At 42.7% G+C, this 12,375-nt stretch overlaps 2 protein-coding genes across 3 annotated transcripts; one reads left to right on the top strand and one right to left on the bottom strand.

Annotated features, from left to right (window-relative positions):
- The first annotated feature begins 458 nt into the window (after positions 1-458).
- LOC117786570 (SEC14-like protein 2) lies at positions 459-6,458 on the top strand. Its single transcript, XM_034624899.1, has 6 exons — positions 459-1,110; positions 4,640-4,709; positions 4,774-4,817; positions 4,871-4,988; positions 5,063-5,878; positions 5,944-6,458. The coding sequence occupies exons 1-6, from the start codon at positions 1,057-1,059 to the stop codon at positions 6,084-6,086; spliced, it is 1,245 nt and encodes a 414-aa protein (XP_034480790.1). The 5' UTR covers positions 459-1,056; the 3' UTR covers positions 6,087-6,458.
- On the bottom strand, positions 6,373-11,982 carry LOC117786569 (mediator of RNA polymerase II transcription subunit 14). Of its 2 annotated transcripts, none has more exons than XM_034624897.1 (8): positions 11,570-11,982; positions 10,949-11,514; positions 10,395-10,886; positions 9,923-10,290; positions 9,621-9,855; positions 8,944-9,567; positions 8,582-8,886; positions 6,373-8,518 (listed from the first exon to the last, which is right to left on the bottom strand). In XM_034624897.1, the coding sequence occupies exons 1-8, from the start codon at positions 11,731-11,733 to the stop codon at positions 6,647-6,649; spliced, it is 4,626 nt and encodes a 1,541-aa protein (XP_034480788.1). In that variant the 5' UTR covers positions 11,734-11,982; the 3' UTR covers positions 6,373-6,646. The 2 variants fall into 2 exon arrangements, with proteins under 2 accessions (XP_034480788.1, XP_034480789.1); XM_034624898.1 differs by having other exon boundaries at positions 8,944-9,564.
- Positions 11,983-12,375: the final 393 nt, after the last annotated feature.

The following is a 12,375-nucleotide window of genomic DNA, read 5'->3' as shown; positions in this document are numbered from 1 at the left end:
TGTTCTAGATCAGTATCAATTAGAGGTAAAAATGAATGGGGAACGAGCTTTCTTTTTAAGGCCCGGCCCGGGCTCGGAAAAAAGCCCGTTTAGGATTTTCAGGAACGAAACCTGAGGATATTTTGAAAAGGACCGCGGAACACGAAACCCGTGCTCAATTCAAGTTGAGAGTGAACAAAGAGTAAGTAAAGCAGCAGATCGTTAATATCAACTTTATCCTTTGGTTGTTAGGGTATTCAGTGGTTAACAGACAGCGACTTTAGCGAAGAGAGAGAGAGAGAGGCAAAAAACAAGTCATTAGAAAGCAAGGTGAATTCACTAATGAATTAGGTAAATACACTTTGTAAGAGAGCACTTAGAACTCTGTCGGCGCTCTCCCTCTCTCGACACTTCGCATTCGGGAGAGGCGACTGCGGCTTTTTAAGTAGCAGTGCGGCGTCCGTTTATGTCTTAGTTCGACGTCGCTCGCCAAACGCATCGCATTGCTTGGAGAGCTTTCGTTTCGCTTCGGTTCCGGTTTCTCTGTTTATCACAAACCAAATATTCTGACGTAGTTAGCCAAAAACAAATATTCATATAAACAAACAAACAGTGACAATATAATTGCGACTTTATTGTGTTGTTTTAAGTGCGTGCAGCTATTGTCTTGAGCAATTATAATTATTGTTATTACGACCACGAGTACGAGTGCTTGCCTGGTCAGATGCGACTCTATTTGGGTTGAAAAAGTTAAAGCATCAAATTGAATATAATTACACTCAAAATATGCAACAGGCTGACCAAATAGACAACAACAACAGCTATACGCAACTGTAGAAAGTTTTTTATTGTTATTATTTTAAGACACCTCCCCCCATTAAGCCAACAAACGCCAAAGTCAAAGCCAAAAACCGAAAAAAAAACCGAAGCATCAACTAAAGTTTTTTTTGCGTGTGAAACAAAAACAACTAAACCGACGAAAAAGAAATTCAAGTTTGTGTGTGTGTGAGAGTGTTCATAACATACTAAATTGGCAACATTTTAAAAACTTTGGTTAAAATAAATAAATAAAATATAATGTCTGGTCCACTGCCCGAAATCAGCGCTGAGCAGCGCCAAACTTTGGAACAGGTGAGAGAGCCGCAACGGAGTGAGGGAGATTAAAATCTAAAGCTACTCTTTGAGCTTTATGCTTATTTCGCTCTCGCTCCCACAATTGAGACTAACGTCTGCACATTGGATCCAGAAACGTCGACAAATGTGTAGGCGGATAGTAAAAATTAAAATAATTAAAGTAATTCTAGACTAGAATAGTTGAAAATATTGGAATTTAGTTAAAATAATTAATTAATATAATTAATAAACTCAGATTCTTTATTATATTACCTTACGTATAATCATGAAAAATTACTGACTAGTTTTCATAACATTTACTAAATATTTATGTATAGAACCAGTAGAATGTTATTTAGTTGACAAATCCATAAATAACTGGCAGTGGTCCAATGAGAAAGTATGTTCTCATGCGGGCTTCCAAATGGCAAAATAACTTTGTATTCCTCAGAGTTTATAATTCATCAATAATTATAAAAATTCTTATTACTGGGAAAATCTCTGAATAACTGGTATTTAATTTATTTATTTTAAAGCAATAACTTGCAGTTGCTTTAATTAAATGTCGATAGAACAGGAATGATTTCAAGTATTGAATCACAATGATTGATCGTATATTTTCATAACAAAAGTTGCTAACATGTGTACTTTGCACAATTTAACATGCAAACTTGTGGCATTAAACGGTTTCTTTGGCCTTGCGATAAAAAACATGATTAATTGCGCATTAAAAGTCGCTCAAAGAGTTGAGAAAACAAATCGATGAAGCAATAAGAGACGACCATTTAAGCATGACAGACGCATTTTGCGATTGCTTTACTTTTAATCTCATTCGTTTGAATTTGCATGCAACTTTGACACTGTGCAGCATATGCATAGAAACTTTAACCGATAAACAACAACAAAAACAAGAGCGACCGCAAAAACAACAACAACATTAACAACAACTTGGTCTGGACGTTGCTCTTCGTGCAGCTGTTTCGCTTTGTTGACGTTGTTCTTCGCAATACTGAAAAATTTCCTTAGCCAGCGAATAAATCAGCATAGCATTTTGGCCGCCTCCGTTACGCCTACAACAACAACATCAACTTAGTGGCAACGACCCACAAAATTGGCCAAATAATCAAATGATGAAAAAAAAAAAAAGTTGAAACTGAAATCGAGATTGAAATTGAAACCGAACCGGTTAATGCCTCAAACGTGGCACACTTTTGCACTTGTTGCCTTGGCTGCATTCTTGGCAGATGTATTTAGCTGTTATCTCACCTCTCTCGCCGCCTTCTCTCATTATAATCTCCTTAAAAGGCTTTCAGCGAGTATCCCAGTTCATCACAATTACAAATGTAATTTCATGACCGCGCAGTAGCAATTAGAAGAGTAATTAACTTCTTTATAAAACAGACGCTAAACAATTTATCATTGTGACCCTTTTACCAGATTCAAGATACGACCAGAATAGCAACTTTTGAGCTGTATATGTTGTAGATAAAATAAAATATGCATACATATGTATGTACATATTTTTTCATAAAGATTTATAAAAATATTTAAAAGTAAGCCAAGCGTTCGCCCTTCCAATCTTGAACTGCTCATTTACCACCTATTAGAAAAATCAAATCATTTCGATTGGCCTACATTTTTATAATAAGGGTAAACAAAGTTTACACCTTTGCTCTATAACCATAAACGATAATATTTTAAAATAAGATTAAGCGGGAATTATACTTTCGCCTTTTCAACCTTTAAAATATTTTAATTGTCTTAAAGTTTATAGCCAAGTCGAATATATCGGTAAAATATATTTATACAAAAGTCTACTAACTAACTCAAGTGGAGCCTTGAGGGTGGAAGTCTCCATCATACCATCCTATAACTCAGCTTCCACATCACTCAAACAGCCGTTCAGTCAACACAAAGTTTAACATATGTTGAGATAGTTTAGCTATAAGTAAAAATGCTAATGAGTTCTGACATTTTGTTTTGTTTTTGCCAACTGGTTTCTTGCTCACGGAAAGACCCAGTGAGGAGAAATCAATATTTGATTAAGACCAAGGGGCTAACAAGTGGCTAAATGTGCACGCTTTTGCAACTTAACGAGAATCGAGCAAAAAACTAAAAACTTTAGAATAATAGTTTGCATATGTTTGTCTGGTTGCCTCACATTTACACCTCTCTTAACATTTTTTATTTTAGCTGGTAACTGTTTTGCAAAAAACTTGGTCAAGTAGCATTTAAAACAAAGAACAAAGCAAATGAGTAAGTTCGAATGAGTTACGGGGAAGTTATACCAAAAATGAGCAACGCTAATGAAATTCAACCAAGTGCAGCTCCCTCTTCCCCCGCACTCCACCCCTGCCAACAATAAACTGGCTAACAGCCAGTCCAATAATATTAAAAGCCTAAACAATGACTTGGCCTGCAGTTCAAGCCAAAAAACACAACTCCAAACTGCCAACTGACTGTCGACTGGCATTTGACAGCTGTTTTTAGCCTCGTTATTGAATTTCAAGTGCTTTGTGTGGTCTTAACTAAACCAAGCTAAGCGGTGCTTAGCTGATTTAAGCCAAGTGATTGCCAAGTATAATACATTATGGTGGATAAGCCATGGACATGACTTAAACTCAAGTTTAGGCCCCTTCTCCCTTTCCTACTTTGACCACAATTAAACAATTTTTAAGTCCAAGCACGAATTTAAATGTTCATTGTATTGACATTAATATAAACGCACATTAAATATAACTACCTAAGTATTGTCTTTTCGATTAGTCTTTGCTTAAATTATCTATAAACTTGAGTATTTTGTCTGAGCGTTTGTAGATGAAATCTGGCTCTGTCTCGAACACAATTTGCTGAGTCATTAACTAAAAACAAGAAAAACCTTCATATGAAACGGAAATTGCATTTTTTACAAGCCAGTTTACTCGATAAGATACTCTGTAAAATAATTGGAGCAAACTGATAGCTTTAGACATTCTGAAATTTTAAATTATAACTTTACACTTAATTATGTTTTAAAATCAATTAAAATAACAATCCAATATACCCCACTGTGCTAAGCTATAGGGTATTTGAATTGCCATTGAATCAAGGCCAATTTAACAGTTACTAAGGCAAACAACTTTTCGACGACAAGCACAACAAATTTCCAGTCTGCGATTGTCGATTGATTGAAGTCGAGTCACTAATTTACTAAGCCGCATATGCGGGCTTAGTCCCATGATTATAATCATAGCTCATATTTATCAGTTAATAAAATTAGCCAAGATTAGAATCGTTCAATATGCGATTAGTTGCAGGTTAATGGCTTAAAATGATTTCACTTGAGATAAGATACTAAAATTAAGAATGTTGTCTTATTTTGTTCTTTGTTAAATAAGATTTAAAGAGAAAAATTTAAATGTTTCCTCCTAGTTTCTGTGGGTATTGTTTTGGGTAAGGGCTTTTAAATTATTATTTTTTTTTTTTTAACAAATCTAAGAATCTTTGTTTAAGAACAAAATTATTGTTATCACTGTAGTTCTTATCGTATTAAAATTACATCTTGCAGTTCCGCAAGCAGATGGCAAGTGAGCTGAACGACACCCATGATGATTATTTTTTGCTGCGCTGGTTGCGAGGTGAGTCACCTCTATAAGTGCAACAGAGCACTCTATTAACTCTAATATTCCTTGTAAACTTTAGCTCGCAAATGGAACTTGGATGCGGCAGAGAAAATGCTCAAAGCGGTAAGTGAGGATGAATTAAAATAACCACAATATTTATGATTTACTTTTAATAGAGTCTCAAAACTCGCGCCATGTGGAATGTGGATCACATAGAGAAATGGGATGCTCCGCAGGCATTGCGGGAATATCTGCCATATGGACTCATAGGCTTTGACAATGAAGGCTCACCAGGTAAAATAAATCTCGTAATCAACTATTCTCAGTCTCATCTCCTTGTCTCTTTCTCTCTCTCCCTCTCTCGACAGTGATTGTTTGTCCCTTCCACAATTTCGATATGTGGGGCATGATGCACTGCGTCACGCGCTTTGAGTTCCAAAAGTATCTCGTCTTGTTGCTTGAGAAATTCATGAAGGTTGCCTATCAACAGAGTCTGGAGCATGGATGGAAGGCACGTCAGCTCGTCGTCTTCTTCGACTGTGAATCGCTGAACCTTAAACAATACGCCTGGCGTCCAGCTGCGGAATGTGTAATCTCTTCCATTAAGCAGTACGAGGCCAATTTCCCAGAGTTGCTTAAAAGTTGTTATTTAATTAATGCACCCAAGTTGTTCTCGGTGGCATTTAATATTGTAAAGAAGTTCCTCGATGAGAACACGACCAGCAAGATTCACATCTACAAATCGGGTGTGGACAAGTGGCAACAACAGCTCTTCTCCCATGTGGATCCCAAGATATTTCCCAAATGCTGGGGTGGTGAATTGGTGGACAAACTAGGGGATCCACAGTGCAAATCCCTTATGATCTGGGGTGGTAAACTGCCCGAGGATTTGTATATTGATCAGAGTAATCAGCAGAGTGATAAGAACTTTACCGACGTTCAGATTTCCAAGGGCGACAAGCTGAAACTTAATTTTAAGGTCAACAACCAACTGGATAACGAACACCAGCCTCAGCAGCAGTTGTTGTCCTGGAACTTCCGCACCCTCGACTATGACATCAAGTTTGGCATCTACAGCGTCGACGAGAAAACGGGCGAGAAACGCAGCGAGGTTCCACTGGGCACAGTCTACTCCAATGAAATGGACGAAGCTGGCTTCATTTCCACCCGACCTAATACAACCTGTAAGGGATTACTTTTGCTATATGTATAGTTTCAATACATAAAGGTTATCTTCTTTTCCCCACAGACACCGTTGTCTTTGACAACTCTGCTAGCTATTTGAAATCCAAGAAGCTGCGCTATTGGGTTGATCTCATCACCGAGGAGGAAGAGGGCATCAGCGAGCTGACTGCTCAAATGGATAGCACGGAAATTGTGGGCAAGCAATGATTGATAGCTGATGGAAGAAGCAGCAACAACAAAGCCAAAAAAACAGATTGAAGAGTTATCAAAAGACCCTTGCAAAAGAATGGTTTAAATATTGCTGTCTCAATAATATAATAGTTATAGATAACTTCAACTTCTACACATTCATAATCCACATCTGAGCAAGGGTATAAACCATAGGCACAACCTTATAAACTAACCTCGGTGCAAGTAGTCACATTAGCATATAAACTTTGTGATAAATGAGTAATGAAAAGGGGAATGAAAAGGAAAGCGTTTACAGTAGTTATCTTTACAGTTAGTTAGTGCTTTATTATGTGTATCTATCTTTTGTACAATAGTTGTTTATTGTAATGTATATTCTGGATTTAGATATCCCGATCTTGTTCTCGTTCTTGATATTGACATTTGACTTCTCTTGTTATCGCAAACTTGTCTGGCATTAAATCAATAAATAAATGAATAATGATTTGGGAATTGTATTACGTAAAGTATGATGGTCGCAATTGCGCCAGGATGCCGCCTCATGGCTGTTGCGAGGAGGCGCGGCGCTTGCGCCTTCATCACTGCGGACCGCCAGGATTTGGACCAAGTTGGGGACCATGTCCCACCTGCGGCTGCAGCTGCTGCATGGGCATCATTGGATTTGGACTTGAGCCCACCACACCGACGCCCACACCGACTCCAACTCCCACACCGACGCCGACTCCAACAGGACCAATGGCCTGATTTGGTGGCGGCGGTGGCAGATCTGTGGTGAGCTGCAGATTGGTCAGCAGATCCGTGATGGCCGGGAAGAGCGAGCATTGATTCTGCTGCACTCCAAAGTCGGTAAAACGACGCAACAATTGGCTGGCCGCAGCCATCATCGGAGATGGTGCAATCTGCTCGCGTCTCTCGGCAACCTGTGTGACATTTGAGCCTATATCATGAACAATGGGCAGCACCAGCGACGGACTGTCTTTCCAATCCTTGCCGTTGTAGGGTATTCTCGTGATTTGCAGGAAGAAGAGTATCTTCATGCGTCCCAACACCACACAGGCATTGCCAATCGGAACAATGGGCAATGCCGAGGGCGGCATTCGCATGCACATCTGGACAGTCCACTTGAGCTGATCTCCACCCAGTTCTGGCTTCATCTCCAATCGCATAATCTGTACGAAATCCTTGAGCACATGTCCCGGCTGGTTCAACAGTCGGCAAATGCTGTGCAATGCATTGGGGCGATAGGGCGGGGCAGCGACGCGGGTGTCGAAATATTGCTCGATGACAAGAAGATCATCCGGACTGAGCTGGAAAGTGGGTTTGTCTGGCATCGGCGGCAATTGAGTGACCTTCAAGTGCAGGGATTGCATGTGCAGCGGATTAAGCATCACCTGGCACTGCAAGCCATCCACCTTGAATAGGACCACTCCCGGTTCCGTTGAGTTGAGAGCCGTCAGTGTCTCCTCGCTCTGAATATTGCGATGCAGCTGGCGACGCATGTAGACGCAGCCAAGGAATCTTTCCAATGGACTCATGTCTGCCACGTTGATATCCTTATTGGGATGCGGACTGGGACGACACAGCGTCTCAAGTGCCTCGTGGGTGAGAAGCGTGGGAACAGCACCAGCCCAAGGCCTGTTTAGAGTACCACGTGTGCCACGATCAGCGCCACCTACACCCTGGCCTCCTCCACCCGTGCTCTTGTGCTCTGGACTCTGGCCAGGTCGGGGTGAAGGACGAGGCATACTGGGCGATCCAGGCCAGTTGTTATTTGCCGGCGACATGGCCGTGAAGGGTGAATCCTGATGACTTTGCATGTACAGTGTGTTAGGTCCCGGACTGTGCACCATGTGCGGACTGGGCTGTGGATTCAACGGAGATGAGGGCATCAATCCACCGGGCGACTGATGTGGCATGTGCGGTGCTGGTGGCGATGTCAAATTAAAGTTGGCATGGCTCTGGGCACCACTTCCACCTCCGCCGCCAGCGCTAGGATGCGGACTGGCCGGTGTATGGGGATTGGAGCTGGAAGGCGGCGTGTGTGGTGCCGGAAACCGTAAACCACTGTCCCTTGGCGACTGTGGACCACGCATGCCGGCGCCCAAAAATGGTGAGGAGCCACCAGCGCCCACACCTGCCACGCTGCTCGGACCACCAAAGTTATCCTCCATTCCCATTGGAGACAACGGATTGTCATCATCATGCGGTGCACGTCCTCTATAAACAGCAGATTCATCCACATACTTGGACAAGAATGCCTTGAGTCCTTGGATGGGCGTGAACTCCTCAATGACGTTGCGCTCAAAGCGACTGCTGGCGCCGTCGCGTATGGAGACAAGGCGATTGGCACGGAAACGCAGCTCCAGACAATAAACCGCCTGATAGGTCAATCGCATTAGGCAGGGAGACTGTGGCAACATGCAGAACGACAGCACAGGAACTTGAGGTCGCTATCAAGAGAAAAAAACAGATGTGAGATGCTAGCAATACTTGAATGTCATCAACAAACTTACAGGAATTCCCAGCAGCGGAAGCACAGGCAGCTTGGCAATGGAGCTCATGGGATTATAGGTCTCATGGAGTATGTGAGCGATGCTAGTGAGGCTATGCTGTTGATTGAGATGCTGGGCAAGTTGATCCCGCATCATGGAGTGCGCATTCACCGCCGAGATGCCGCCCACAAAGGTTAGCCGAAAGCCATGGGATTGCACTGACCAATAAATGTTGCAGGTGACTTCCTTCTTGGGCCCATAACCAAGCAATAGATTCACATAACTATAGGACTTGACCACCAACATATCGCCAAGACTTAGACGCTCTGTGGAGTAGTTTAATAGATTAGATATACTTTGATGAGCTGAGAAATTGGACTTACTGTTTCGCAGCTGCTCGGAAAAGTCGTGTACGAGAGTATACAGGTAGACAATCTTAGACCAATCGTTGAGCAGATCCTCGACAGTCTTGGAGAAGTCATGATTGGCCTGCTCATAGGTCAGGTAGACGGTGCGTCGATTCCCCTGCTCCTTCTGATGGGTGCTCTGCAGTGGTGTGCTGTAGAATACAAACTCCACGACCCAGATGCGCACCTGGCTGTTCTTGTTTGTTTGCGAGCGCACCGATATGGAGAGCACACGTCGCATCAGATCATCCCAAACGTGTGACTCAATCTTGGGTATCGCTGTCGACGAAGTGCCAGATGACGCTGCCGCTGGCTTTGAATCTCCAGTTCCCGTCGCTGCCTGATTGGAACCTGGCTTTGGCAACGCCAATATCTTCAACACCAGCGATGTGGCATTTGCCTCCACTTGCAGGCCGCTGTGCGGAATGCGATGCTTGGAGAGCGTTTGAGCCAGATTGAGGAACGGTATCTTCTCATCGCACATGGCCACCACGTGCGCCAATTCTGGTATAAAGTATGCGGGAAAGATCGTCTTTTGTTGCTTGGCAGGCGGTGCGAGAATGTCGCCATTCGATTTGCGCTTATGTGGCGATATTTCTGCTGAAATTGTACGTTTTAAATACAGACCATTTTTAAAAGTCAACTTAGCTCACCATCAACCTCAGTGCCGGGACCATGGGTGGCCACAAAAGTGTCAAACTCAATGAGACGCATCAGTTTCGTGTACAATTTGGGAATCTCTGAGGGCGGCTGTGTGACAATTGAGACTAACTGTTTGGCTGAATCATCCACAACATCGCTCTCATCCTTTTGAAAGACCACAAAGCCCAGATGGAATGTGTACTCCATCTCATTGGGCATGGCGGATTTCTCTTTCAGCTGAACCACCTGCAAAGAGAAGGCAAACATTACAGTAAATCTGCTTTACCGAGTGATATTTGCTTATTTGACTTACCAAAATAATGTTGGGATGGCGATGTAGTTTTACGTAAATCTTATGGCGACCGGTCTGCAATAATTCCTGTTCGGGCAGCGTGAGGAAGGGCAGCGTCTCAGTGGCTGTTGCAGGCAGATGTTGGAGCGTTTTCTCACACCGCCTGTGCGTGATCCAATAGCGTAGTTCCGATAACAAGGCTGGCAGCTTGCTGCGATCGCCATTCAAACAGTCCTGCATATCATCCGTAATCGGGCAATCCAAGTGCTTGGGCACATGGCAGCGGAACATTCCCGTGTGTGTATCAATGGTTATGTGAATCTGCTCAGCACGTAAACAAGGTGACAGCACGGGCACAGTTAATATAGCTGGTGTGCCTTGCAGATTAACTAAAAGAGATTATTACATTAGTAATTAAATCAATTAACATAGAGATTAAATGGAGATCAACTTTGTTTTCCATAGTTCAGCTGATGATAACATTTACACTCACAGTCAACGTCTTTAAGGAAGGCCTGGAACTCGAGCTTAAGATCACTTAATCGAGACACAGATCGTATATATACGGTATGCACAATCAAGCGTTCCATTGACAGATGATCAGAGCGCACAGCACGATCAGCAACCTCGGCCGATTCCTTGGCGCCCAGTGAAGGCACATGAACTACGGCCAGAGGACGTCCTATTTCACTGGGATCCGATTGCACGGTGAGACGGTAGCCCAGCTCCGACTTGAGATCACGCCAATAGGAGACAGTTAGCTTCACTCCTGGCACATACTCCTCCACAGTGATATTGTTGTCATCCAAACGCTCGTAGTTGAGACGCAATGTTTGCGTGTAGAGCACCTCCAACTGCAGCGACTGGCAGAAATAGTGCAGACAGTTGTACACCTCACTTAGTGCATTGGTATTCTCGACGAGACGTGCCTGGATCAGTTGGTGTATGTAATTGACCTGCAGCGAATGCACCAACGATTTGCCATCTGTCCGGAGAGTATAAAAAACTAGTTAATCAGTTAGTTAATTAGGAGATGAAGAGCTTTACCGCCTGTCTCCTTGTCCTCCACGAGTATATCAATGTCCAGCAGACGCCAGGGCACATTCGGGCTATCCCCCATAACGGTAAGGGCCACACTAAACTCGTGCTTCACCTCGAATGTTACGCGTCCGTTGCGTATGCGAAATTCTCGCATCTGTGGCAGCAATTTCCCAGTGACCAGGCGGTGCTGTATGACTTGGTTAAGGCGCAACAGAGTCTGCTTCTTCTCCGCCGGAGTAATCGCATCCGGAGGCACAATGCGTTCCCGTATGCACGTGGGCAGCCGATTGTAGGTGCCTGTGGTCAATACCTCAACAGCAGCTGGAATGTGAAAGTTGGGCAGACGAGCCCGCACTAGCGTCTCCCGCGACATGCGTGCCAGCATATCGGCTGTCTCCACAAACAGCATGTTCTGCTTGTCCAGGAAGCTCATTATCTGTGAGCTCTTGTCCACTTTGGACACCGAGTTGCCCCACTTGACCAGAGCATTGAGGCGTGTAAATAAATGTCGAGTGCGTGCCGCATACGCATAGATTTCTACCTTGCGCTCCATATCCGTCTTGCGTGGCAACCTAAAGAACAAAATAACATCAGTCATATTATCCCATTATGACCTGATTTACTTACAATTCTGCCAAGACCATCAGTTCGTGATATGTGCGCTGAATAATGAAATCGATCAGCACCGACATGGACATGGTATTAATGCGCGGTCCTCCCTCCTGGCCAGCTGGCAAATAGCCAGCGCTTGCACCGGGCATCTGTTCCAGTGGCAGCGGCGTAGGCGCCATGTTTTTTGCTGTCACTTTTCTAAAAGTTGCTATTCACTGCAAAATATGTATGCAAACGACTTGCGTTGAGTTCCTCAGGTTCCTTTTATCCTCTATATTTCCAGCTCATAGTTTTTCCGCACTTTTTCAATTGTTTTCGCGACAATTTTTGAAATTTCTTTTCTGTTTTTGCCAAACAGCGAACGAAATTTCGCTGCAGAATTCACTATTTCCACACGTTGCCACCCAGCTGAATAAAATTACAAGTTAACGTCTGGCAACCTTGAAAAAGAATCTAGATCAGTTTCGTTTCAGTGCATTTTTTCAAAAATGATCTTTTTGGTAATTATTTTCAATTTTAAAGCCATAATTTTAAAAATATTGACAAAATTTTTAATGAAATTTTGTCAAAGCTCGAATTTCAATTGTATTTTTTTCATTGGCGCCACAGTTCTTAAATATGTGGCAGCCTTGGTTCCCATAAATGTTTTAGAGCAGTTTAAAAACAAATCCATAGGTGGCGTATTTGTGTTTCGTAAAACGGACACAAGGTGACCCTTTTGTGCTAAATTCCAACGAACATATGTGAAATTTTTTTAATGTATTTTTTATATTTTGTTTCATAAAAATTTAAAAACTTAAAGGCATAACATTTATTTTACT

The sequence above is a fragment of the Drosophila innubila genome (genome assembly GCF_004354385.1).
Source record: "Drosophila innubila isolate TH190305 chromosome 3L unlocalized genomic scaffold, UK_Dinn_1.0 0_D_3L, whole genome shotgun sequence".
Lineage (NCBI taxonomy): Eukaryota > Metazoa > Arthropoda > Insecta > Diptera > Drosophilidae > Drosophila > Drosophila innubila.
Note: the sequence above shows the minus strand (reverse complement) of the source record. Positions and strands in the feature narration are given on the sequence as shown.

What these genes read in the sequence shown, in the direction of transcription:
- LOC117786570 (XM_034624899.1), top strand. Translation starts at nt 1,057, where the DNA reads ATGTCTGGTCCACTGCCCGAAATCAGCGCTGAGCAGCGCCAAACTTTG. An exon ending in TGACAATGAAGGCTCACCAG is followed by an intron (nt 4,989 to 5,062) that starts GTAAAATAAATC and finishes CTCTCTCGACAG; the next exon opens with TGATTGTTTGTCCCTTCCAC. An exon ending in CACCCGACCTAATACAACCT is followed by an intron (nt 5,879 to 5,943) that starts GTAAGGGATTAC and finishes TTTTCCCCACAG; the next exon opens with ACACCGTTGTCTTTGACAAC.
- LOC117786569 (XM_034624897.1), bottom strand. Translation starts at nt 11,733, where the DNA reads ATGGCGCCTACGCCGCTGCCACTGGAACAGATGCCCGGTGCAAGCGCT. An exon ending in CTTCCTTAAAGACGTTGACT is followed by an intron (nt 10,291 to 10,394) that starts GTGAGTGTAAAT and finishes AATCTCTTTTAG; the next exon opens with TTAATCTGCAAGGCACACCA. An exon ending in GCCATCCCAACATTATTTTG is followed by an intron (nt 9,856 to 9,922) that starts GTAAGTCAAATA and finishes TTCTCTTTGCAG; the next exon opens with GTGGTTCAGCTGAAAGAGAA.